Below are 27,012 nucleotides of genomic sequence, written 5' to 3'. Positions count from 1 at the left end.
ATATATATATATATATATATATATATATATATATATATATATATATTATTTCAAGTTACAAAAGCTTTTACCCTCTACAAATCAGAGTTTTAACCCTCTATAAATTTACCTTGTAGAGTTTTTTAAATTTCTGTACATATATTCAACAGACTACTGTACATGATAACGGTGTCACTGTATGACGTGTTTCTATTTTTGGGTCAACAATTATTATTTGTAAATTTTATTCAAATATTTTAGTTGTAATAAAAGACGTCACAAACTTGGACCAAAGTGTCGTATATATCATTAAAACATTTCATTCTCGCAAAATTATTATAGTAATAATTTAAATTGAAAAGTAATTACAACTTAATATATAATTACTTAAAATTTATAATAGACTAAATATAGTTTCATATTGAAAAAACATAATAAACATACTAAATGTTGTTAACAACAAATATTTTCTTGTAAAACCCATACTCATTTGCATCATCAATTTACCGAAATGATAAAAAAATATTAAAGTTAAATAATCAATAACATAAGTGTGATTTGCAAAAATAAAAAAAAATAAAAACAATAAACAACAAATTAGAGTGAATATAAAACTATGTCAGCCATTGTTTAGTATGTTTGCCCTCCGAACATACTAAAGTTCTAAAATAGAAGCCAGCTTTAAGTATTGAAAGTCTATAGATTCTAACCCTTGGCTTTAAGCCACATCCCGAAACTTTCATGTGAAAATTATTGAACTTTTGTTAGACGTAAGTAGTCCACACAACTTTTAGAAACAAAGATACATAAATTACACGACACCATTTGACTCGGTTAAAGGTTAATGGTATGTTCAGAGAAACTTGTTCGTAAAATTTTTAGAAGAGAAAAAGAAGAAAGAAAAATACAATTAACATCTCTATATACTAAAATTAACTTAACATACATAATGAATCAATGTAAGTGACCGTATTCATAAAATATAAAAGAAAAATATCAAATGAAAAGCAACCAGAATTATGTTTGACAACATATAATCATATAAAACAGTCCAGGAAGAAAATAAAAGCATCTGAAAGCACCTGCATCCGAGTCACTAAAACCCAAATTGGATTTGTCAGCAACACATTCAAGGACCTGAAAAATAAGACAATTGCAACAAGAATATCAAGCAAAAAGAGAGAAGTTGGGTTCACTATCACCAACACAACACAGGCATGTCTATTCTGAAATGCAACATTCAAATAAAATTTGTATGATGGAATAATCACCCAGCAATTGCAGCCACAACAAGCCAACCAAACATCCCAACAGTACCATCTCCATGCCCTTTCACTTTCCGTGCAGCTGTAATCGCCACTGCCTGTTCTTGAAAATTTGATAGAAATAGTAGTAAATGCCCTGAAAACAGAAAGATAAGCATTTAGATAACTACCCCACAACCCACTGAGTAGTCATGTTACTTTGTTTTTGGTTTAATGGTTTCCCACACCACATGTATCCTCATTCAGATGTAATATTGTCCAAGACACAGTTAAACATTAGGTTTGAGCACCACTTTCAATAAATATTTGAACCTTAATTCGTTGGGTTATTGGAGACTAGCCCCTTTCGCAACACAATCTCATTTACCACACACGGTGTCTTAAGGCTTGAATTTTGCGTTTTATAACAGGTGAATACTAAATAATAAGCAAAAGGTATTATTTGTAAAGAGATGTTAGTAGTGTACTCTAACAATTCTGTACAGCTCGAGCCTAATCCAAAGCACATATGTCGAGGACAAAAGATAATAAATATTGTACTGTAAAGACAGGGTATACATAATTATGAAGAAAATTCATGAAATTTAAATAGATAATTACTATAAGCAAACACTTAGTTGAAAGTTAGACGTAGACGAAACTAATACAAAGTGCAATGCTTGACTGTATATCTTAATCTGATTCCGATTTGGGTAACATGTAGATCAAAATATCTTTTATAGCATTAAGTAGGAGTCTGGTAAGGATATGGCACTGGAAGTGGAGAAATGTTATTTGGCACTGGAAGTGGAGAAAAGGACCTATATATTGAAAGTGGAAACCCGAAATGAGTTTTACATTAAAGGAGCGAGATATGGTACCTTAAAGAATCTGACCTTGTGGACCTTAGGAATAACAAATTCACTGGTGGATTGACCTTGTCTTTGCAAGAGATGCGCTCGTTAGAAGAATTTGTTGTGTCCAACAATCCATTAGGTGGAGATTTCAGGGCCCTTGGTTTGAAAATTGGGGATTTTCAGAATTATTGACGAACCCTACAAAGAACAATTTCAGATTTAATGCAAATGGAGAACACCAACATTGTTCTGGGTTCGAGTCACATCCCTCTACACAATGAATAAAAACGGACATTCTCCACCGAGCTTCGTCTCCTTCGAGTTAACGTCGAGTGACCTTCGTTTGAACGTCAACAAGCAGATGGTCTGAGAAGTGAACTTCGTGGGAAGTTCAACACTAAAAACTCAGTGTATTACTGTAGGCTGTAGCTACTCCACTGATGAATGCAATGGAGTTGAAAATGATTGGGTACTGTAGAAACACTCTTTAATTAGTGGAAATCCTTCTGTCAGATTCAGTAGTGATGATCAAAACTACTTCAATTTCAATGGTGCAAGACAACCGAAGATCATTTGGTAGGACCAAATGTAAAGAGTTGGATGCTTAATCTAGAGAAAAAAATAAGGATAATGATATTTATAGAACTTTTTTTTTACAACATTTAAACATTGATTGATTACGTGTCAATATGTGATTGATCAAAAATTACTCTACAATAGTGTTTATGATTATTATTATTTATTATGGAGTGATTTTTGATCAATCACAGATTGACACATAATCAATGTTTATAAAAAAAATATTGTTTATATATCATTAATTAATTAATATACATTAGGCTGGTTTCTACTGGTTTATGGCATCCAATGCCGGGTATTGCATTCTTAACTCAATATTAATATTCATTTCTATTTCAAAACAATAAAAAAAAAAAACTCAGATTATACGTGTTTTTGTATTTTTTTTTTAAATCTAACTCAATGCTGATATGATTGGATTAAATTGGATTGTTTAGAAAAAAAATTAAATATAATTTACCAAAATATTTAATTTTCAATTTCTTAAATAAATTCTCTAATTGTTAAAACTAGACAAAAAAAAAAAGTATAACTATAAGTTAAATATTAAGACTAAAATAAATAATAAATTTTCGTTAAGATTTTAATTGGATTTATAACATCCAATTTTAATGATGTAAAATTATTAAATAAATGCCACAAAAATGATAATCAACCAAAGAGACATAAGTACAACTACTATATTGTAATTATATATCATGCATGGACTTAATATATATTTAATTACATATACAAATTAATATACACTATTATTTTTTAAAAGAAATGAAATTATCCAAAACAGAACAATTCCTATCTAAGCTTCAACATTTCTCTCGTTATGTATTGAATAATTTATAATATTTTCATCTGCTTAAACCGTTAAAGTGATTATCACAAACAAAATAAATACACAAGCAAAACAAAACAAATGGAAGACTAAACTAATGTACCAAAAGACAAATCATACAATATTTAAATAGATGTTAACACATGTAAAGATTCATGTCAACCAATCCTAAGAAATGCAATCATTCATTTTAGACTTGACCGTTTGAATACATGTATTGATATCGAATTCTAATGAGTTATGCACTTGTGGTGGCCTTTATTATTCTGTAGAGTCATTGCCAATGACTTTCACCCTACCACAACAATGTTAGTTTGTTAACCATCTCAGATAAAGATAAAGTTCCTAGACTAAAATCTCATGCTCCTCTCACCACATATCCCACATTTCTCTACTTGAGATTGAATGATCATCAACGCATAAGGATAACTCTTAATACGGAATCCCTATATCAATATGTACACTACTGAAACTCCACTATAGAATCTCCCTACAAGATTCATGAAATTACACCAAACACATTTACCATGCACATAACAAATAACAAACTCAACATCATCACCATATAATATATGACTAAACAACATACACACTTACATTGATATTACACTATATGAAGCATCATTAATTTCATACTAAACATGTATATAACCCAAAACAAATAACTTCAAACAGATAAAGAGTAAAAAAATAAAAAAAAACAACATTGGTGCTCATATTGATGCTCAACGCAAAGTCCTTCACAACAGGGAGCGCTTAGTGCTATAACTTTTACATTTTCTCTCACTCAGCACAAACAACCTCAGCGAAAACATTAAAAAGGTTACAAGCCTGTAGTGGTAACTGGCACTCAACGGTACAAAGTCATCGCTCAACATCAGACTATTCGCACAAATGGTTGCTCGAAGATAAATGGATGACACGCTCAATAGTATGGAGCAAAAATACTTCTAGATCTTCACTGCCAAGTCTACGCTCAATGTCACACTAGTATCGCTCAACATCGTGTCAGAAAACAACAACTTCAAAACTGCGAATTGGGAAATCAGATACCTATTCAAATGACCAAATTGGTATTTCTAACTCAGTGAATGGTTGAAAAACAGGTTTAGGTGTTAAAATGAATACCAATATGCTTTAATTGCCTGATTCCCAACCCTCAACTCAATACCAAGTAAACACTGGCAAATGTCCAAATGGAAAATCTAAAATAACTCCAAACACATAAAAAGCTCTATTTGCTTCTACGAACAACAGAAATACGATCCGTTAGAACTGTTAAGTTTATCAAAGAAGGGGTTCATTAGGGAGATACAACACCAATGAGACCTGGACCCAACCACATAAGGGATTGACACTACTCTTAACCCAAAATCTCAAAGTAATAGGTCTTCACCTTTATATGGTTCTTTACTTTCTTGTTTTTACTTAATGTGACTTAAAATCACTTTGATTCCCAACATCTCTCCCTCAAGGGTGAGTCCATTCCACACTGGTAACCATCGGCTTTGATACCACTTGTTAGGCTTATCAAGGAAGAGGTTCACTAGGGATACACGATACCAGTGAGACTTAAGCCTGACCACATAAGAGATTGACACAACTCTCTATCCAAAACCTTAAGGCAGTGGGTTAATGGGTCTTCACCTCTACATGTTGCTTCACTTTCTCGTTTCTATCAAGTGTGATACTTAGACTCATACTTTGATTCCCAACAAGAACCACTGATCTAAATACTCAATCTGATGAATTAAAAGACACAGACAAACTGAGTGAGACCTACATGCAACGAATATAAGAAAAGACCAAGAGAAATTATTGAAACTCAACTTACTCGAATGGAAAAATTGATTCGTCTAATTTGAAGAACTCGTCGTAATGATTAATCATACGATCTCAATTATTTAATCAAATAAACATGAGATGAGAACTCCTAAAAAAATAAAAGAATTCTATAAAAATGATTTTTGATGTGTTTTAAAAAAAAATCATTCATAATAAAACTATTTAATCAATTATTTAATCAAATAAACACGAGATTGAGAACTCCTATAAAAATAAAAGAATTCTATAAAAGTGATTTTTGATGTGTTTTAAAAAAAATAATTCATAATAAAACTATTTATATGAAAACTATTTAATATTAAAATAATTAAATTTTAATATTGTTAAACCACTGTTATTTTATAAATCTTTAAATTATTAAGTCTCAAGAACATATCAAGCTGGATTTCACTATGTTACAAAAGAAAAAATAATTAATTTGTTTTGGTTTAATTAACTCCACATATTACTAAAATCTATAAAACATTACGAGAAATTGATATTTGAGATGTCTACCTTTTTAAATTGTTTGGCTCCATTTTTTTAATAATTATGATGTATCTAATGTTTTTTTTAACATTTTTTCTATTAGAAGATTGATATATCAGAGATGGCTTAATTTAGTTTTTGAGGTTCACATCTATTTTTTCTCTAATCTAAAAATATTACAAAAAAAAAACCTCATCTAGTGATATATTGATACATTTTAATAAAAAAACATTTACTACTATGAAATATTTGTCTAAAGAATAAAATTGTTTTCGATGTTAAAAAATATTTTTTTATTTTTATAATCTAGAATTTTATTTAAGAGTCATGTTTTAATTTTGTTGTCATGTCAATATACTTGAATAAAAATATTTTTATAAGATTCAAATCTTATACCTTAAAATTTACGGTTATAAAGATAATCAATGAAACTAAACTAAAATAAGATGAATATATATTACAAAACCAAAAAAATAATTATGTAAGCCATCATTAAAAAGAAGTAACATTCTATCTGCCACATTTTCTCAAAATAATACAATCTAGAGCGCTTACATCAAATCATTAACATAGCTATTTTTATAGGACCACAATAGGAAAACAAATATTAAAGACAAAATAAAAATACAGACGTTAATAATTTCCAAATGGTATTATTCAATAAATATTAGTAAGTAAGTAGTAAAAAAATTAAACATTAAAATTTTGCATAAGAATGATTGATTTATGTTGGAGGTGCTGGATTCTTCTATTACACATTCAATTAATTTTATTTTCTTTGTGTCACCTTGTTTTAAGAATAATAAAAGTGACACTATTAATTACGTTGTACTTTATATCTAAATATAAATTTTATATGAAATAGAATTATTAAAACACTTATATTAACTTCAATGGAGTTATTACTCTTTTAAGGGTACATTTAGTATATATTTTTCATCAATATACTTATTCATTATTAAAAGTGAGATTTATTTATTATTAAAAGCGAAATCTATTTGTATTATACAATTAAAATAAAATTATTTCTTAAAATATCACGATAACAATTAATAAATTTATTTATAAATAATAAATAACTTACGAGTGGGAAAAACAGTGTACTATAACAGAAGTTGTGAATTATAATACGCATTACTATCATCAACAGTTCCCTGATAATAACAAAAATACATTATTTTTTTATAGAAAAAATTGCCCCTATTTCTTCCGCGAATGATTGCACACACTCACTCAGCACTTTCTAATTAAAGTCAAATCATGCTTAATTAGTTATTGGATTGAACTTGAATTAATTTGATTATTCGATTAATTATTTCTAACTTTTAGATTAATTTGACTTGTCTCAATTCTTTTATATGTAAATTTTTACATAATTTCATGCTATTAACATCATTTATATGGAAATTTTGTTAAAAAAAAAATGAAGAATATACCAAATTCATGGAATAATTATGTAGGTAAAAACCCTATTCACGATTTTTTTTTCTCATCATTTCATATTTTAAATTACATATAACTTTTTTTCTCAATATATTAAAAAAATTATCATTAACAAATTTTCTAATTATCACATTTAATTATATCCTATAATTTATGTTTTAGTTTGATTTATTATACTTCTGGTAAAAATATTTTAAATGACAATTATAGAAAAATAAATCATTATTAACTAGTAAAGAAAAACTTCTCATTAATTATTTGTATAGAATATATAGAAAATGAAAATAAAAGACTGAAACGGTGTGTTTTCGTCTTAATGGAAAAACCAGTGTTTCCTAGTGGGAACTGTAGGAGCATCAATTCGGATTCTGGTTGTGGATTGTTTTCACTTTGTATCCATACAAATTAATGTCGTTTTCTTGTTTGTTGACACTCAGATTCTCTCGCTGCTCTTTCGTTAAGTGGGTCGTGTCGAAGTTAAATTTTTCTTCCGCTTTCGTTCTGTTTCCCCTGTTTTTGTCTTGCTTCAACTCTGGTAAGGTTCCTCCGAAGTTTCCGTTTTTGGAGGGTTATAGGAGTTGCGTTGTGATTTAGAAGTCAATGGGTCAAATGGGTTTCTTCCAGGTTTTTCTAATTCCCTCAAGTTTCGATTCAATTTTTGTTTTCAGCTTTTCTTATTGGGTCTGTGTCACCAAACGTACCTGAGAGAGCATAAAGAGTGTTATTATTGATGGATACGAAGTCTTCCAAGGATACTAATGGTTGTGTTAACAAGCCTATGGCTCTTACTGTGACGTTGACTGTGGCTTCTTTAGAGGGTAGAAAGGTTGAAGATCATAGCAATAGAGAAGATGATAATGATTCCAATTCTTTGTTGCCAGCGCCAAGAGGAGGAATGTCACGGAAATTGGATAAGACTTACAGGAAAAGGAAAGTGCAGTGGAACGATAGGATAGGAAATAAGCTTGTTGAGGTTTTGGAATACGTACCAAGGTAATTAACTAACTTGTGCCGCCTGTGTGCCGAATTTTGCTTGCCTAGTTCACACACTCACATAAAGTCTTCTGAATAAATATATGTGTTGCTCAATTCTGTTCTATGTTGATGAAAAACAATAAGAGAGAAAGAAAATGGAGAACGTTGAAATGGTTTTGTGTTTCCTTTTTTCTGTGCAAATGGCAAATTTCATGCTAGTCTCCTTTGAATTTTTTTTGTTGTTGTTTGACTGATGGATGCAATGGTGGATCACTGAATTACTGTGTTGTCTTGCTTTCTTTTTCTTTCTCCTTTTTTGTTCCCTGTCCTCTATTATTATATCAGGATGACTTCATTATGGAAGCATCAATGTGATTAATTGTGTAGTTTTCCCTTTAAGAATCCTTTTTTCATGTTTATTGTAAGGCATTCCTGCTGCTCCCATAATTTCCCTGCTAATTTTCCATCAAGTTCTCTGACTGTAATATTCTCTTTTTTGGATTCATTTACGTTTTCTTTCAGTGTTTTTTCACTTTGTTCTATCTGTGTGTGTTTCATGAAAAAAGGATTCTTAAAGGGAAAACTACACAATTAATCACATTGATGAAAATGCTAAATTTCTTATAGTCCTCTGAAAAGGCTCCTGGGAAGTAACTTTGTTCCTTTCTTTATTTTCAGCACCCGAGCATGAACATTTGCAATTAGAATTACGTAACTATAGCATTTCACTATGTCTACAATGACTTGTGCTAAATTTTGAAACATCAGAGTTTGTTATAATGATTGAAACCATACCCATCCTCCGTCATGTTTGTGCTTTCTAGCGCATATAATAAGACAAATATTAGGGATAGAGAAAATTTAGTTATTATCTACATAGAAACAGCAACGGAAAATGCTTCTTCCATTAGAATGGATGAAGTGAGAGCAGAAATTAGCACAAGAAAGAAATTTCGAGAAATGTTCTTGTTTTATGGCTTCGTAAGTATGTCATACTAGCCCTGGGTCTCCAATCAACGAAGAACTTATGAAATAAAATTTCTCTTATTCATCTTTCTTTTTCCTTGATCTACATAAACATGTGATTATATATGTGGTTAGTTCAGAGGTTAACATTGATAGGAGCTGCTCCCAAGTATGCTGTTGGAAAAAAGTAAAGAAAAGTATAAAACAATAACCAAAATTTTCTTTTCTGGTAGCTGGTAAGTTCGAAGCATTAGCTGTCATATTTTTAATGTAGTAAAACAAAATTGAGTATGATAGTCAAGCCTAGATGTGCCATTTATCCATAATTATCTTATCTCACATTTGGTCTCCCAATTGTATATGTGCAGTGATGTTAGTGACTCAGACTCAGAGGATGAGGGTGGGGATTCTTGTGTCTGTTCAATAATGTAGAGATAATCTTGATAAGCCATGTCAAACTTTCTGCTGGACTAACCATGGAGCATCATTTGGGCCTGCGCAACCTTACTTTGAGTAGATATGATGATTTGGGACTAACTCTCCAGTAACCCCGGATAAGCAGCTTGTGTTCCAATTTATGTATCCAGTTTATCTTACTGGATTTTTTGACATGATTTTTGAGTGGCCTTATGCGAGTTCTCTAGCAGATCAAAGTACACACTGCCTTCCAACAAAATTATTTGGAAAGCGCTGATAGTAGCACAGCTTCCTTGTAGGTTAATAAGCATTTTCATGCCAAGTCACGGCACTGTTTCTCTGAAAATTATGCACTCAATGGCTATGGTAATGTTTCGAATTAAAGGGATACATCAGTCTTTTTTTCCTTTCATATATTCTCAAATACTTATGTGGAGCAAATTTTCATGATTCTCAGAATTTGTTCCCCAATTATGTGTCGAAAGGGTTCTTTGATTCTGTTTGCTTTCAGTTTACCTTTTACATATCAACCCCTGTTGCTTATACATGAACCTCTTGATTGATTGAATATCATTTTGGAGAATGTCATAACGAATACAATGTATACTATGAGCATGAAATTCAGAACACTTAAAATTGTATAGCTGCAACATGAAGATAAAAAAAGACAAATACACTCTCCATGGCTTACAACGTAACCATTCACAAAACAACAAAATACAGGGCAAGAATTAGACACACAAATACAATCAAACCATCCCAACTGGCATATACTGATTTGCTGAATGAATAATCATGAGAAGAATCAAAATCTGATGCGTCCTCCTTTGAAGTCGTTGCCCATTCTGGTGGCAAAAAAAGGCTTTGTAGTCCACAGAATTGATATATTTTAAGTTTCTTTTTTTCTTTCAATGACATGACCGCATCATTGGCAATGAATTGTGGTCGAGGAGACATGATAATTAGGAGAAACCAACCAGTTTGAGAGGCTAGCATCAACTGCCATGTCTGGCAACAGAGGCTTGGACTGAAGTGCATTTGATTCCAAACTGCAAGGCGAGAAATTCAAGTTTGCTTCAGGAACCAAGGGCATACTTGTTTGTTGATTTGATGGAACGTTTTCCTTCCTCCTGTGCTTGCTCGATGCTGCAACTTTTGTTTTGATCGCTTTCCACTGCGTGAGATTCTCCACAGGACTCAGAACAGAATGCATGTCGATGCTTCTCTCTCGTCCACCTAAATTAGATTTCCGCTCAGCATGATTTGGATCAACCGGCATCTGATTCTGTACCTTATCTTCTGCCATAGAACGATAGCATGACTCTGACAACTCCTTCTGTCTCGGATTTTCATCATATATCTCAGACTCATCGTTTTCTAAACTTCCATCACTCCCATCGTCATCCCAATCATACTCATCATCATCAAATTCACCATCATCATCATAGTCATCAATGTCAGAATCCTCATATGCCATGTCATCCTCCTCACCATGACCATCTCCACAGTTGTAATATCTATGATTTGTAGGGTATATCACTGGCAAGGCTCTAGAGCTCTCTGACTCAGCAATATTGTTCTTATCCTCTTCTTCTTCATTATTCAATACCTGATAAGCAGTGGGGTTTGGCTCATATACCTGTACATTCAAATTAAAGGTAACTTTCTTCTTCCTGCTCTTATTACTGATCTGCTCCTTAACTTCATCTCTGCCTCTAAGAAACAAATTAAATAAATAGTCTATCTTATCGGCACATACATAAAGGGAAAAGAAGAGCAATAAATACTAACCGGAAATCAGATTCCGGCAAAGTGGATTTTTCCGTTATGGCAAGAACTTCGTAATTTCCATATCGCTGTTAGATAACACAATTATTTTCAAAGTTTGAACCGAGAAGTATGAAGAATTTATAGGAAGGAGAAATTAAGAAGAAAGGAATGGATTGTAATTACTTGATTTCCAGCTGCTAAGACTTTGTAGAGAGTCTTTCTACGCTTCCTTTTGTTGGATAAACCAAAACATGCCATGAAACAACCCATCTCTGTTGGGAAGAGGAGGAGGGTGAGGAATGTTGATGATAAGATGGCATATAATGAACCAAAGCTACTCACTCAGAAACTGACATGCATGACACCCAGAGAGAAAAACATGTGACAAGTTTAAAAGCCGTTTGGCTCCAAACAATTTCGAAAATAGTAACGTTAGGCTTTTAATGATGATTGTGGTCACAAGAGTTGTTTTTTTCTTTTACAATATAAAAATGAAAATGAAAGCTAGGGACAACAACATTGGTTGCTTTTGTCTCAGATCTGAAAAATCTTTCGCTCTCCAACATTTGACTAGTTGTCGTTTTATTAGAGTTTATGTGTTTCGATAGCCACAAAATAAATCAGATTGGGTTGTTGTGAATACCTGAAGCTTTCGATTTTAGATTTAAAAATAATGTTTTAATTTATTATTAAAAAACCAACGCATTGACTATAAATAAAATCCAATTTTTAAATAATTACACTCCACTGTTATATTTTTTATTTAATTACTCTCATCATTACCTTAAATTTATTATATATTTAAAAAAATATAGGGATCGAGGAGTACCTACGAAATATAAATAAGAGTCCTTCCGAATAAGTTGCAAAGAATTATTAGGCATGCAAAATAATTGAGAACAGTTTACTTTATTTTGAAAATATGGAGGAATCGGTAATTCGTGTATATCTTAACAATATTTATATATTAAAGTAAATTTTAAAAAATAACTATTTAGGAATAAATATTTAAAATGGTATATAAAATATATATCTACATACAATTAATTTCTAAAATGAACTAAAGCATCGAAAAGATGTACTGAAAGAAAAACCGATTACTACAATATTTGAAAAACAATTTAAAATTAAAATAGAGACTTTAAGGATTTAAGAATGACATGAGTAATTATTTATGAGTAATACGATAAGAATTTATATAACTCTCAAAAGAACGTACTTTAATTTAATTTGATTAATTACTTTGATGTTATTTATTTGAAAATGCATGAATTGCCTTATTTATATATTAAAGTAAATGGAAGCGGGATCTCCCTGTTTAAAGCAAAATTTGCACATTTGTGAGGATCTTTTTTTTACTCAGTTTTTTTTTTATTTTTCTCACTGTCGACTCATGGATTAAGAATGAAAAATAAAATTATAAATAGATTATAATAGTTTATTTTTTATTTTAGAAAAAAATAACTTCTTTAAAATTCTAATTTTATTTTCGAATTTGTGACTTCTATGGTTATTTGTTGTTTAGAAAAATTATGTCATTAGTTGATTAAGATAGTTTAAATTTATTCTTTATCAAAGTAAGTATTTATTAATGACATTATGGACTATCAAGTATTGGACTAGACGGTTAATCGATTACTCAACCAGAGCTAAATGTTATATTCGTTAAAAATACCGATTAACCATGATTAAGTGGTTTAAAGCATGAAAATCATTTTGATTAAATCTTTAATAAGAATTAAAGGAATTTGGGTGTAATTAAATTGATTCTATTCATTAGAAAAATCTATAAATAAAAATTTAAGTAAAATGTTTCAATAGGTAGAATTGATTAATTACTTTCAAATAGATAGTTGTCCAAAATTTCTTACTCCAAACTTTTATGTTCGACAACATCAATCGCAGGTCCTAATTAAAAATGGATAATGATATTTTGACAACACTTTTTGACAATTTTTTTGACAATGAGACACGTGTCATCATTTTATGGGTCTATTTGATTTTATGTTTAAAAAATATTTAAAATAAACCAATCACAAGTTATCACGTATACGTTGTCAAAAAGTTGTTAAAGAAGTGTTGTTAAAAAAAGTTTTTCCATTAAAAATTTAGTCAAAATGATTTCATAACTGCTTCATTTTAATCATAAGAATAACATTTGATTTTGATTCACAACTATACATTATAATTAGCTAAGTTTATTTTCCTAGAAAGTATATAAAATTAGTTTTGGTTATAATTTGGCGAGACATATAAATAAATATGTCATCAATCGTATTAAAAAATTACTTATAATGTATTATTATTATTATTAGTATTTTTTTTATTTCAAATTTATAGTTAATATAATTTAATGTTTCGCATATATTTCGTTTTTATTTAAAGTTGATTGATTACTTAGAGCTTAAAATATAAAATGATAAATAATTTTAATTATATACAAAAAGCAGCTTTTAAAACATAAACCTAAAATGACCCATGACAGTTTGTTTGAATAAATAAACAAATTAACAATGACAGCTGTATCCAACGACTTGAGAGGAAAAGACATTGATAATTGGTGATAAAGGTTCCGTTTCTATAAAAAAAAAAAACACGCATACATTTAAAATATTTAAAATTATATAAAACAGTAAAACTTTTTCCTAATTGACAACTTAAATTTGTAATTTATTTTAAAAAATCATTATTCTCAGTATCTTATGTTACTATTATTTTATTAGTTCCGTTATATTAGCATATAACATCTATATATAATAAGCTATTTTTATTACATAATTATGAGTTTTCTTAAGTTTTATGCATTTTTAACTCATTTATTTAGAAAAACACGACCAGTAAATTGCTTAAACAATTATAATTATTATTTTATTTAAATGCTTTGCTTTTAAAATGATCATTTCATAATTTAACTTATTTGATAAACTATGAAAAACATTTATTTTCTAATTTTTTGAGACATATTTGCCAAATAACTTAGTTATTTATCAATTTATATCTCAAAATAAGAATATAAGTACTGTACTTAACCACTTTAGCACCTAATAATTTAGTTAAAATTGTAACTTTTTCAATATTTAAATTTACATTTATTAGGTATTTAAATTATATTCCTCATTATATTGTATTGTGAATGCCATAGGTAAGAATTTTCTACATACTTAAAATGACCTCTTTGTAGGATTTGAATCTTACTAGGGTTTAAAACCCTTCAATTGTTACCACTACACCTAATTTGGGCCTCATCCTGCACCTCCTTCCTCCCATCCTTGCACCTCCTTTATTTCTCTTCTCATTTTTCTTCATCCAAAATCAATAAGAAATTTCAAAACCAAATTTTGAACTCTGAAAAAAAAAACCCAGAGCTGGGTTACGAAATTCAGATTTTTAAATTTTAAATTGCATTTAGAAATTCGGAAAAAATCGGAATCAGATTTCAAAATAAAAAGAAATTAGAAAACCACATTTTGAAATACACTAAACTAAAAAACCATATTTCAAAATACGAATTTGAAAATTCATAATCAAATTTCTGATATTTGAGAAAATCCATTACCAGGTATCTAAATTTAGAAATATCCAAAATTGGATTTCAAAATCAAAGAAAACTCAGAACTAGATAATAAATTTCGAAAGTGAATTTTGAAATCTAGAAAACTTAAATACCTAATTTCTTAATCTTTTAATCTAAAATTTAAAAAAGAAATTTAATACCTATCACAGAAAAAATATATCATAGTCCTCCAATAAAAAAAATAAACATCTACATCATCAATTTTATTATTAAAGTGAAAAACAAATATGAACAAACAAAACAATAACAATAAATTATAGTGTCGCAGACTACTATATGTAAGTGTGAGAAAGAAACAAATTAGATAAACGAGAAAAATAGATTCAGATTAGGTGAATCTTTCTAACTTTTATTCAGTTGAGACTACTGTAAGGATGACATGACACAAAGGAAAGGTTTGAGTGAGAGAGACGAAAGAACAAGAGTTTAGAAGAATAAGGGATGAGAGAGAAAGAAATAAGTAAGGATTTAGGATTTGTTGTTTTTTTAGTTTTTAGAATGATAATTATTCAAATATCATTAATCTTAAAACTTAAAATCCACAATATATAAAGATATTTTTTTCACTAAAACTCGATACACTTTACTAAAATATACCAACTGAAAAAATAGTTTCCTTGCTATAATACTTAAATTGAAATGAATTGTGTTAGAAGTGAGCTGTTGACTAACCTTCAATCTTCTTTCATAATTTTTTTATTATAATGATTTGTCACTTTTAGTTATATAAATTGATATCAATGTTTTTTATCATTAGAATATCATTCAATAATATTATAATAATGAGATGTTTAGTTTTTGTCAGACATATTGACATTTTAAATTTTACATACTATATTTAAATTATCACTTTCTAATTATTGTGGTTAATGCCGAGTTAACTGTCAAATTTATAAATTATCAATTTCTAATGGTTGTGGTTAGTGTTAAGTGAAATATCAAATTGGTAAACCTTCAAATTAGTAAACATTCTTATCATATGAATGATTAAGCCAAATTATTATTTTTATACGATAATAAATATATAATTTAAAGAGAATAATAAAATATGTTTAAATAACTCAATTCACCTAACAGTGTGAGTGATATTACAAAATTTATAACTCACTTGAATCAACTGAGTTAACTTATTTCTAAATCAACTTATGATAAATTAATTTGTATAAATTGATTGACTCACTCTAATACTTTTAATTATGGGATGTGAGACGATTCAAAGTGTAACATTTCACAAACTAAAATAAAAAAAGCTGAAAATAATGAAAAAAAATAAATTTTAAAAAAATAGAAATGAGAATAGAAAAATTAAAGAGAAATAAAAATACTAAAACTATAAATATTTCTCACTCTCCATTTTTTTTAATTAGATTGAATTATTATTAGATTACATTAAAATTACAACAACACTATTAATTTAAGTTATAAAAAATTGTAACTTTTTTCTAGTTGAACTCATCTTAAGTTAATAAAGAAAACTTAACAAGTTGGATAACTCTATCTTTCATTAAAATTATTAAAAAAAAGTTCATAGAAAAAAAGTTCACATTCATATTACAAGTACCAAAAATAGATTCAAGCTAAAATAAAAAAAAGAAAATTACAAAACCCATGAAAATTATTTATCTTCAAGTTCAATGAAATAGTAATTTTTTCCATGTACTCATTGATTACTAACATTTATAATTTGATTATGACATAAAAGAAGAAAATGTTTTTAAAGCATTTGAGGTGAATAAAAGTAGAACAATTTTTAAAATAATTTTTGTTGTGATAATTAATTATTTCTATCACTGAATTTTCTTTGTTGGTCCAAGGAAAGCATTAAGAGTCCAATTCTTGATTTATTATTAGCGGAAGGAATAAAATTGGCATGGGGTACACGTGTGAGGAAATTGAATCAGGGAAATCTGAGCCGTTAAAAGGGAGTAATTCCTGAGAAGCAATTTTACTACATTACAAAAACCCAACACACTCTCCGATTCATTTATTGGAAGCCCTCAACCTCCAAACCCTCTCTTCCTTCTTTCTTCCTTTTTTCTTCTCCGTTCCCAAATCAAACCTAAATTCCCAGCTTCTTCCTTCTCACCAAATCGCCAACACACTATTCATTTTTATTTATTCATATATACCTTCAGAGGGAGAGAGGGGGAATGGATTCGGATCAGGGAAAATTATTCATCGGTGGGATATCGTGGGACACTACGGAGGACAAGCTCAAGGAGCATTTCGGCAACTACGGCGACGTTTTGAGCACTTCTGTTATGCGAGAGAAGAACACTGGCAAGCCCAGGGGCTTTGGTTTCGTCGTCTTCGCGGATCCCACCATTCTCGATAGGGTTCTCGAGGATAAACATGTCATAGATGGCAGAACGGTGACGCTTATTTTCCATTTTTTCACTTCATTTTTGCTGCTGCTTCTGCTCTTTTTCTAAATATTATTTTTTGGCGTCTTTGCTGGTGTGTTGGTTTCGAATTGGAGGTGTGTTTGTTTTTGGGATTAAGTGAGGATTTTTGTGTGCTGGAATGATTGATGGGTTTTTTGTAAGGGTTTTATTTGTTTCGTGGTTTGCTCTTGGAATTAGGACGTGTGGTAGTTGTTTTTTTTTTTTTTTCATTTTGAGTGGATAGGGTTTTTTTCTTGGCATGCACTTACTTTTGGTTGACTAGTTTCTGTAACATTGGGCTAATTGTTTTGTTCCTGGCTGTCTTTGTCACTTGGTTTTCTTAGTTCAAGAAGTGTTTTGCCTGCTCTTTCAAATGATGACGGCTTTTTATGTTGTCTGCGGGGGACGTTGTCAGGAAATAAGTAGCCGATACGTTTCTTGCTGTGTGAACTGTTGTTAATGGATGAATGTGTAAAGGAAGTTAATAGAGCAGCTTTCACTGCTATTTTTTTTGCAGTTTATCCGTGCTACTTATGTGTAAATGTTTATGATAGATGACAGTGCTGCTGATATTGTCCCCTCCTTGTTCAATTCTTGAAATGTGAAGTAGTACAACTCTTTTGAAGTTGCTAGCTTATGTTCCATTTCCTTCAATGATGTATGCATGAACACAAGTGTTCGTATAATGCTAGTATTTTGGAATAAGTTAATATTGGTTTACTTGTTTTCATGGACGAACATACCCCAGTTTGAACGCAGTACCTCCACCGATGATTCTTTTGAGATCTTTGATAGTTTTTATATTTTATCATGTTTTTTCTCTGTATCATTTTGGATACGTGGATATTTAAAACCACGATTAAAGGCCTCTTCCTTAAAAATTAGTTTTCTTAATGTCGATAATTTGGAATTTTGGTTACTTTTGATCCCGTGTTATCTTTTCTTTTCATCACCAATTAAAGGCCTAACTTGCAATCATTTTATAATTTCATCATTCAGGTTGATGCCAAAAAGGCTTTCTCAAGAGAGGATCAACAAATTTCTGTCACCTCGAGAGGTGGAAATTCCAATTCTGGCATGAATTCTGGAAATGGAGGAAACATCAGAACTAAAAAGATATTTGTTGGAGGGCTGCCTCCTACCCTGACTGAAGAAAAATTTCGCCAGTACTTTGAGTCTTATGGACACGTGACCGATGTAGTAGTCATGTATGACCAGAATACTGGACGGCCACGAGGATTTGGTTTTATTTCATTTGATACTGAGGAGGCTGTCGATAGGGTATTGCATAAATCATTTCATGATTTAAATGGTAAACAAGTTGAGGTAAAGCGTGCACTTCCCAAGGATGCCAATCCTGGTGCAAGTGGCCGTATGGGTGGTGCTGGAGGTGGTGGTTCTGGAATTGGTGGGTATCAAGGATATGGGGCATCTGGTGGTAACCAAAATGCATATGATGGTCGAATGGATTCTAGTAGGTATATGCAGCCTCAAAGCGCTGCAGGTGGATTCCCTCCTTATGGTTCTTCTGCCTACAGTGCTCCTGGGTATGGATATGGTCCGGCTAATAATGGTATTGGGTATGGTGCATATGGAAGTTATGGTGGTGCCACTGCAGGGTATGGTGGACCTGCTGGTGCAACATATGGGAATCCTAATGTTCCTAATGCTGCTTATGCTGGAGGTCCTCCAGGGGGCCCAAGGAGTTCATGGCCTGCTCAAGCACCCTCTGGTTATGGATCTATGGGCTATGGGAACACTCCTCCTTGGGGTGCTCCAAGTGGTGGTGCTGGCTCTGGTGGCAGTGGTCCTGGTTCAGCAGCTGCAGGTCAGTCCCCTGGTGGAGCTGCTGGATATGGGAACCAAGGTTATGGATATGGTGGATACGGTGGAAGTGATAGTTCTTATGCGAATTCAAGTGCATATGGCACTGTTGGTGGACGAACAGGGAGTGCTCCAAACAATAGTGTTAGTGGTCCTGGTGGGAGTGAACTAACAAGTAGTGGTGGCAGTGGTAGCTATATGAGTGGTGGCTATGGGGATGCAAATGGAAATTCAGGTTATGGAAATGCAGCTTGGAGATCAGAACAAACTCATGCATCTGGAAATTATGGAACACCACAGGGAAATGGTGGCCAGGTTGGTTACGGTGGTGGCTATGGTGGTGCTCAGTCTCGACAAGCCCAACAACAGTAATTTTGATAGTTGGATATCTTGCTGGATTTTGAAATTCAACTTGAGGATCCTTTGCCTTTTAAAAGTTTTAAATCATGAGGTCAGAATGAATTTTTCCAGCAGCAAAGGAGTGGCTCAAAGAACGATGTCAATACACAATGGGACTGGTTGGGTTGCTTGAATCCCAGTAGTTTGCAGTATCTGCTTTCCTAGTTTATAATAAGTAGTTGGTTGAAGAGATACTAGATGCTACTTTCTATTTAGTATTTGTTTCTGCGTGTAGCTTTAATTTGCGTGCTTATGATTTTAGTTGATCTCGAATGGCTGTTCTTGTAGCATTTAAGCTATAGTATGATATTTCACCTTATATGATGGTTTGATGCAGTTTATTATCTGTTGTCCTTTTTGTGGTTGAAGTTTAATTGCTGTCTCTTTCATTTTCTGATTACATATGTTGTCTAGACTCATTCTAGTTGTCATAACAAGTAGAAATATGAAGATGTAGTCAAGCTATTTACTCATAGCAGTGGACACTTGGATTGATCACTTCATAATGGGTAGCGTAATCATAGTGATAGTAAAAACTTTGAGGATGGCATAATCATTTTCCCCCTGTATTTGCACTTGTGTTGTACAGGAGGAGAGGTGCACGAGTATGGAAGTGGTGGAGCCAAGTGTCCACCCGTATCTAAAGAATGAAATTTGGCCAGTCTTATTGTGTTTTTCTGGACCAACGCATCACCAAATTGGAGATTTCTGGCTTTGTGAGAAAAATTTCCTTAACTTTCCATCTGGTCTGTGGTGGCGGAAAGATATTGAGAGAGTTAGCAGCACATTGACTATTTCAGTTGGCCTAGGCCCTATTCTATAGAATTTTATCCTATCCTATCTTGTGTGTCCAGTGATTTATGTTTTTTATGTGTTGGAGCTCAGTATAATTTCATGTCTACGTTGGAAAAATTTTAATCTTTTCTTCTCTAAACTAATGTTTTATAGGGCAAATGCTTTATCTTACACCCAAAGGTTAAATTGCCATTTCATTTTCATTTATGACAGTAACTCTTATTCAAATGTAAATTTAAAGTAAGATAAGAGTTACCAACTCAATTTTATATCAAGCATTGTCAGGTATAGAATTGAAATGCTTTAATGCTAGTTAGTCTTGACACAGATAGGCATGTAGCTTTTTAGATATATCTTTAACCGTACTTTTCTCGGACATATTGATCTTAACGAGTGTTTATGTTGTTTTAGGTTCTTGACGGCTTTTTGTAAAAATGTTAGGTTGTAATTTAATGCAGAATGTGCATTTCTACGTTTTTTTTAGCCATGCTAAAATGACGGTGACATGGTGTGCGCGTTCCATTCGCTATACCTACGCTAGTCATTTGGCAGGTTTGTTCGTTGAGTGAATGAGACGAGCTTTCTTTGTGTGAACCTTTCAGCAAACCATGTTAATTTATCGTTAATGAGACTGACCAGAAGCTAGAAATCACTAAAAGAGGATTGCTATATTTTAGCGTTATACTTTGTGCTGATCTGTGTTTGTTTGTTAATTTACGATCTGCTAAAAGTTAAAAAAGTAAGCTTGTAATTAAAGGATTGGGAGTTTTTATTGATAAAGAAAAGGACTGTGGAAAAGTGTCAACTGGAGCAAAACATAAAAGTTATATATACATTCAAGGTTTTGTAAAGGTGTTTCGTCTCATTTGATTTTGGAAAATGTTCTCGTAGCACGAAATAAGTTTTACGATATTATTAAATGTTTTCATTTCAATTTGTATTAAACGAAACTATTTCATGTGTTAAGATATAAAGATATTTGTTTCGGGTAAGCAAATAACAGTAACATTGATAATCTGCATACACTGTTTAAGCCATACTATTTGTTCGTTGTAGAAATCTTTGATTTAGATATGCAAGTAAGATGGAAAGGAGAAGCACATTATTCTGCTTTTATAACGTTTTCGTGGGGAATCTTTCTTCTGTGACATGATGCTGCGCTTTTTGAACTCAAAAAGTTTATCTTATATGACCTCCAAGCTACTATGTTACTTCAATTACTATACACAAAATCTAAATTGTGAACTGCGAAAATTGGCCTTTCAATTTTACACAAGTATTTTTTGCTCAATCCTCCCCTTAGGTGACACTTCAGAAGACCACCCAAAATAAACTTCACCGTAGCCTTTTGTACTCTTTAAACAGTTTTTCCCCTCATTTCTCAAATCCCATTAAACGACTCTCCAATTGGACCTCTTCAAAATAAATTCCGTCTTATCATTTGATACAATTAAAAAAAAATTTCGTAATAGCCTGCTCTATGGGCCCTCTAAGTGTGATTGCGATGTGTGCGGCGGCAACATGTTTTTGCGAGAAAATGTTTATTTTATTTCAACTAATAAATCTTTAACATGATTTACATATACATATAAATCACATACAAGTAATGAAAAATTGACCTTTCTTTTTTTCTTGTCATGATCAAGACATAGCCGCATGAGGTTGAAGCTAGCTGTAATAACACACAGGACAGGGTACCGCATTTTCAACATATCTTGTATTCCATAATACTCTGTAAATCATATAAAGCTTGTTCCTTATTCCTTAAAAAAGATTTTTTTTTTTTTTTGTACGAAAAGAATTATCACCAATGTAGCTGTTTTTAGCAGCAACACAATTGAGCTCCAATAAATTTTACATGGCATAATCATTTAATGCAGTCTGTTCTGTAAACTTGTTTAGGTCTAGCATTTGTATGGATCGCCAAATGCAGCAATGTTACCAGGGCGAGAGAAAACGACCTACATTGGTACAACATATTACATGTCATTATCATGCTCATTGGGTATTTAAGGATAGTAACTGGGTAATGTACCTGGTAATTCCCCAGTGTGAGTGACTTGAAACCTGCACCACAGTAATCAAAATAGTATTCCCATGTCCTAATGAACTTTTCATTAAATCCGAGAGCCAAAATTTCGCTGTCAGCAAATACACACATTTTCAATAGTTAGTTGTTGTAATTAGCCACTTGAATTTAACATACTTGAGAAAGTTTCAATCATCTTAAGATCATACTTCTGCCTTTCCATGAAGTTTTTTCTCCAGCATCTGAGTGTTTGATAGTAATGAATGCCCATGTTTTCGACATGCTCCACGCTGCATTTCAGAGAAAGAGAGAATAATGAAGGGAATGGTCAATAATAGAACTCAGTATTTACATATAACTTGTACCATAGTCTGGATGTGGTTGCCATGGCTGATGTTATCCTACTTAGAGAGGGTAGGCAACCTCCTGGAAATATATATTCCTTTATAAAATCAGAACTGCGCCTATATTCATCATAACGCTCATCTGGGATTGATATGAACTACACAACAATAACCATCTTCACAAATGGTTAGAAGTAATTTTAATACCAAAAAGAATGTACTTGTTGATAATCTTTCATTTGTAGAGCATANCATGAATTTCTATTATCTAAACACAAAAACTTGTATAGAAGAAATAATCTATCAAATACCTGAAGAACAAGAAGTCCATTTTGGGCCAATACTGATTCACAACAACCAAAGAACTCTTCCATGTATTCATGGCCAACAGCTTCTATCATTTCACTNAAATATGCNTATACAAGTCAAGTAATATGTTGGAAAGATTGCAACAAGTCTGCAAAATTAAACTATAAATAGCTCACCATGATATAATCCTGTCGAATTTGTACGTCTTGGGCAATTGGCGATAGTCACACAGTAGAAATTTGATTCTATCCTGGAATCAACACCATTAATATAACATGAATTCGCTCTTAGCTTATTCTGATTTTGTGAAGAATCAATCGTACTTATATAAGGAAAATTATGGAATCGTAAAAAAATGAGCTTGTTGATACCTGAAGTCCAGCATCTTTGACTCTTTGTTCTGCAAGTTTCAGTTGTTCCTTGGACAAAGTGATACCAGTGTATCTGCAGCCTGTTTGTTTGACAACTTCAATGGCTAAACTTCCCCATCCACATCCAATCTCAAGAATTTCATGCGTCTTATCAATTTTAGCCTTCGTTTTTTGAACAAAAAGAAAAAGAAATCACATTATACATTTTTTAAGATAATAGCTGAAATTCTAATAAAATAGAAATCAAAAGCACATACCTTTTGAATCAGAAGGGAAATTTTTCTCCTTTGTGCATCTTTCAAGTCTTCGTCTTTGTTCTATCAGATAATTTAACAAACAAAAGAAGGAAGAGTATTAGCTACTGCTGCTGCAGGAATTGGAGAAATACTTTTGATATGAACTTCGGACTCAAGCACCAGATAGCTGTTCTTGCCTTGAACACCGCACATGAGTATGTCATTGTTTCATCCAAGAAAATTGCAAAGAGTTCATTGCTCTGGAAACAGACCAAAGAAAAATTGTAAGCTTCAAAATTCTATTTGAGTAAACTCTCACTTGATAAGGAATATTTGGTTTGATGTTCTGTGATCGTGCATGGCTAGTTATATGCTTATACTACTCTATATTGTTGGATAAGCTCCTCTAAAGTCACTGAACCTAGGAGCTTTAGAATTCATACCAGATCATAATGCCTAGAGATGTTCCTGCGAGCCTGTGTGAGAGTATTTCTCCTTGAAACATGGTCCATGAAGAACTTTGCAGATGTCAATGCAGATGTAAAGAATACTGGTGTCCACCAACCCCTAAAGGCAAAAAACAAAAAGTGTGGTATGCAAATGCAATTAACTACATATAAATGTCGACTACAAGTCATCATATAAACTTACCTATTCTTCTTGAGGTGTGAGTTGGATGCATTTGAATCGCGGTTGGCTATGAGAATCTGCAGTAAAATTATCAAGGTACAAGAAAGTAAAGTGTAAAGTCCCAAAGAGACAACTCAATGTAAGATTAAGATGAGAATGGTTACCAAAATAAAATTCAAGAGACCTTCATCTTTATCAACAAATGAAAAATCCCCGTTGATATATGCATCTGCAAGGCCTAAATCTGCCTGTGCCATCACCTGAAAACCATGTACGAATGATCGTTTTTAGTTGCTTGTCAGCTAGAATGGCATTGATCAATAAACATGCTTAACGTGAAATTTAAAAGTAAATACCTTCCAATAAAATTGTGGACTGTGGATTCTCAAAACACTCTTCACAATGCCTTTTCCTCCAGTTCCCTCAAAGTTGAACATTGTTCCTCCCTCTTCTAATAAACTGTACACCTCAAGGTAAATGCACCATTACTAATGCCATTTTTGACAAGTCAAATCCATAGAAGGTGAGCTCACTACTAAATATAAACTATCCTGAAACATCTTGTGATGTTACTATCAAACATATTTCTTTTTTGTTTTTTATGCGAATTNACACTGTAAGAAGTAAACTCACGTTAAACAACCAGTATTGACATAGTAACTCAGGAATCTAGTCACAAAAATGCGTGCTCCCAGTTCCTTCCAAGAAGGTACCATGTGTTTTGGGTTGGTCTGAAGGACACAGCGTTTTCCAAGAATGCCATGAGCTGCAATCATTCCAGCCTGAAGAATAATCTTACAGTTTAGTTTTTTTGTTTCACTTCAACGGATTGATGACAATGTGCAAGAAAATTGACTGCCTTAATAATTTCCACTTAAGGAGACTCTTGAAAGAAATATTTTCAGTTAAGACTGTATTTCCAGTTTCATTATGAACTTAGCTTTAACTACCTTAAATCCATCTTCATGAAATCCATTACCTGAAAAACACATATATATGTATGTTTAGATCACTGGTATATCTGAAGCACATATAAATTCCTCAATCTAACACAGGTTCTAAAAATAATGGAAACTTAGTAGGCATAAGTGAATTCATGGAAGCATAAGTAAAAATAATGTACCTTGGTAAGCCCCTGAAAACCAAATTTTTCTTTTCCCTTGAATATGGTCTAGCTCTAAGGAGGCTTTGAATGCAGCAACTGATGGTACTGGATGACCAGTTGACCATTTAAGCAAGGTATTTTCTGGTATGTGATCAGGATTTAGAGTTACAAAAAAGGGTTGACTTGTTTCTTTAATATTCTGCAAATTAGAATGAAGATCAACAGACAAGTTTCTTCATTACTCACTTTAGTTAGAATAACATAACGAAATTCAGTTATGATCAATGCATTTATAAGAAAATTTACCAACCTGAAGAATATTGAGCCAGTATGTGACACAGACTTTATTGTTGTTACTTCCAAGAAAGTTCCATGCGCTCCATGCTGCTGGGTTTTGGGGCATTAAATTTTTGTCACGATGAAGAAAAATATCACTGCCAATACAGATCAAAGAATAAATTTGCATTTGGTCTGATTTGACAAAAAGATTCTCGTGTTAGCAGATTAACATTTTTCTGTCATTAACATACGTGATCACAAGAATATACACAATGGCAACCAGGCTTAAGAAACTGAATTTTCTGCTCAAGGTCCTGAGAGAAAATAAATTTAGGGATGTTTTCATCCTTTGNTGTGACAACATGTTAATCCATGACATTGAGTCATTAAACATTTTTATCCAATGTAAACTCTGTTGAATCCACAGAAATGATAAAGCAAAGGTACCTTATTGCATGCATGCATGCATTTGATCAATACTTCAAATGTAAATATAACGACTACAATTTGAAATATAAGAATGGATGTTTTACCTGTAAGCATATTGAAAAGCACCAAGAATTCTTCGCTCATCATATGTTGCTTCATCTCCTAATAATCTCAAGGCATCAGGTGCATGCACTGCCAATATGCATCCATCAAACACTTNTGCAGAACCATCTTTGCAGTACACAACACATCCTNCAATTATTTCTCTAACCATGTCACTAGAATAGCAAGAATTACATAGTTATTATTAGAAAAACGGCAATGTGCATGCCAATCAATCAGATTGAATTCACCTTCTCTCTGTGAAGAGGAAGGAGTTGAAATGGATTACTCAATCACCTTTTTCAGTTGTCGAAACCAAGTGAACCTCACGGTTAGTTATTATGTGATTACCTTCCCTTTCAAGCTCTTCTTCGACCTTATTTTTATAACAATAGTCAGTGAGAAAAGTTGATTTATAACTTACAAGTTGAAAGATCTCTTGCATGAGAGACACTGAAAATGTCTCTCCAAGTGATGTAGTTGTAAATTTAAGACAGTATGAAAATAGAAAAATAGCACCTTNTCTACATAATTTTGTGAGCGCCATCTTACAGTTAGCCACTGTGGTCTGCCAAAGAGCTGCAGAGAGGTCTTATCTTCAATTATTTTGGATTGTAGAACTATAGTATATGGCAGAACATAAATCTGGAAAAGAGTCTATTGTGTTACTACCTGAAGTAGATGGTGGTTGCGACAGAACGAAAGCACTGAGAAAGCAGAGAAGCTCATAACTCCTTCAGAAGCGCAGGACCAGATAGAAGAACAAATTGGAATCTAAAGGCATTGGATATTATACATATACACTTCTCATAGAAATGATATATATATAT

The 27,012-nt window shown here is 31.9% G+C and overlaps 4 protein-coding genes and 1 long non-coding RNA gene across 11 annotated transcripts; 2 read left to right on the top strand and 3 right to left on the bottom strand.

The window, feature by feature from the left end:
* Positions 1–487: 487 nt before the first annotated feature.
* On the bottom strand, positions 488–2,674 carry LOC106771613. Of its 2 annotated transcripts, XR_001376487.2 has the most exons (4): positions 2,374–2,674; positions 2,105–2,278; positions 1,251–1,380; positions 488–1,116 (listed from the first exon to the last, which is right to left on the bottom strand). It is a non-coding gene; the product is annotated as an uncharacterized LOC106771613 (long non-coding RNA). The 2 variants fall into 2 exon arrangements; XR_001376486.2 differs by having other exon boundaries at positions 2,105–2,674.
* A 4,875-nt stretch (positions 2,675–7,549) lies between these two features.
* LOC106772829 lies at positions 7,550–10,073 on the top strand. Its single transcript, XM_014659437.2, has 3 exons — positions 7,550–7,779; positions 7,913–8,237; positions 9,554–10,073. Exons 2-3 carry the CDS (start codon positions 7,975–7,977, stop codon positions 9,615–9,617), a joined length of 327 nt encoding a protein of 108 aa, XP_014514923.1. The 5' UTR covers positions 7,550–7,779; positions 7,913–7,974; the 3' UTR covers positions 9,618–10,073.
* Positions 10,074–10,219: 146 nt separating this feature from the next.
* LOC106772828 (protein PFC0760c) lies at positions 10,220–11,874 on the bottom strand. 2 transcript variants are annotated; one of them, XM_014659436.2, is made up of 3 exons: positions 11,556–11,874; positions 11,394–11,458; positions 10,220–11,311 (listed from the first exon to the last, which is right to left on the bottom strand). In XM_014659436.2, the coding sequence occupies exons 1-3, from the start codon at positions 11,640–11,642 to the stop codon at positions 10,528–10,530; spliced, it is 936 nt and encodes a 311-aa protein (XP_014514922.1). In that variant the 5' UTR covers positions 11,643–11,874; the 3' UTR covers positions 10,220–10,527. The 2 variants fall into 2 exon arrangements, with proteins under 2 accessions (XP_014514922.1, XP_014514920.1); XM_014659434.2 differs by having other exon boundaries at positions 10,220–11,317; positions 11,556–11,869.
* A 5,042-nt stretch (positions 11,875–16,916) lies between these two features.
* On the top strand, positions 16,917–20,477 carry LOC106772292 (heterogeneous nuclear ribonucleoprotein 1). 2 transcript variants are annotated; one of them, XR_002669320.1, is made up of 3 exons: positions 16,917–17,318; positions 18,330–19,672; positions 20,143–20,477. XR_002669320.1 is itself a non-coding variant. In XM_014658593.2 (2 exons), the coding sequence occupies exons 1-2, from the start codon at positions 17,097–17,099 to the stop codon at positions 19,524–19,526; spliced, it is 1,419 nt and encodes a 472-aa protein (XP_014514079.1). In that variant the 5' UTR covers positions 16,917–17,096; the 3' UTR covers positions 19,527–19,899. The 2 variants fall into 2 exon arrangements, 1 of the variants encoding a protein (XP_014514079.1); XM_014658593.2 differs by lacking the exon at positions 20,143–20,477 and having other exon boundaries at positions 18,330–19,899.
* A 1,475-nt stretch (positions 20,478–21,952) lies between these two features.
* On the bottom strand, positions 21,953–26,956 carry LOC106769613 (the record flags this gene model as incomplete). 4 transcript variants are annotated; one of them, XM_014655296.1, is given in 21 exon segments in its annotated part: positions 21,953–22,309; positions 22,384–22,489; positions 22,587–22,667; positions 22,743–22,879; positions 23,033–23,126; positions 23,207–23,280; positions 23,402–23,563; positions 23,659–23,718; positions 23,835–23,897; positions 24,081–24,204; positions 24,289–24,344; positions 24,432–24,527; positions 24,624–24,726; positions 24,901–25,049; positions 25,218–25,246; positions 25,391–25,571; positions 25,683–25,806; positions 26,185–26,332; positions 26,480–26,558; positions 26,702–26,773; positions 26,855–26,956. In XM_014655296.1, coding segments are annotated over 21 exon segments (2,097 nt in total), but the record flags the coding sequence as incomplete, so codon positions are not given.
* Between the last annotated feature and the right edge of the window lie 56 nt (positions 26,957–27,012).

Source organism: Vigna radiata, chromosome 8, assembly GCF_000741045.1.
Source record: "Vigna radiata var. radiata cultivar VC1973A chromosome 8, Vradiata_ver6, whole genome shotgun sequence".
Taxonomy (NCBI): domain Eukaryota; kingdom Viridiplantae; phylum Streptophyta; class Magnoliopsida; order Fabales; family Fabaceae; genus Vigna; species Vigna radiata.
This window is presented reverse-complemented; position numbering and strand designations above follow the sequence as displayed.

What these genes read in the sequence shown, in the direction of transcription:
- LOC106772829 (XM_014659437.2), top strand. Translation starts at nt 7,975, where the DNA reads ATGGATACGAAGTCTTCCAAGGATACTAATGGTTGTGTTAACAAGCCT. An exon ending in GTTTTGGAATACGTACCAAG is followed by an intron (nt 8,238 to 9,553) that starts GTAATTAACTAA and finishes GTATATGTGCAG; the next exon opens with TGATGTTAGTGACTCAGACT.
- LOC106772828 (XM_014659434.2), bottom strand. Translation starts at nt 11,642, where the DNA reads ATGGGTTGTTTCATGGCATGTTTTGGTTTATCCAACAAAAGGAAGCGT. An exon ending in TCTTAGCAGCTGGAAATCAA is followed by an intron (nt 11,459 to 11,555) that starts GTAATTACAATC and finishes GTTATCTAACAG; the next exon opens with CGATATGGAAATTACGAAGT. An exon ending in TTGCCGGAATCTGATTTCCG is followed by an intron (nt 11,318 to 11,393) that starts GTTAGTATTTAT and finishes TTTGTTTCTTAG; the next exon opens with AGGCAGAGATGAAGTTAAGG.
- LOC106772292 (XM_014658593.2), top strand. Translation starts at nt 17,097, where the DNA reads ATGGATTCGGATCAGGGAAAATTATTCATCGGTGGGATATCGTGGGAC. An exon ending in ATGTCATAGATGGCAGAACG is followed by an intron (nt 17,319 to 18,329) that starts GTGACGCTTATT and finishes TTCATCATTCAG; the next exon opens with GTTGATGCCAAAAAGGCTTT.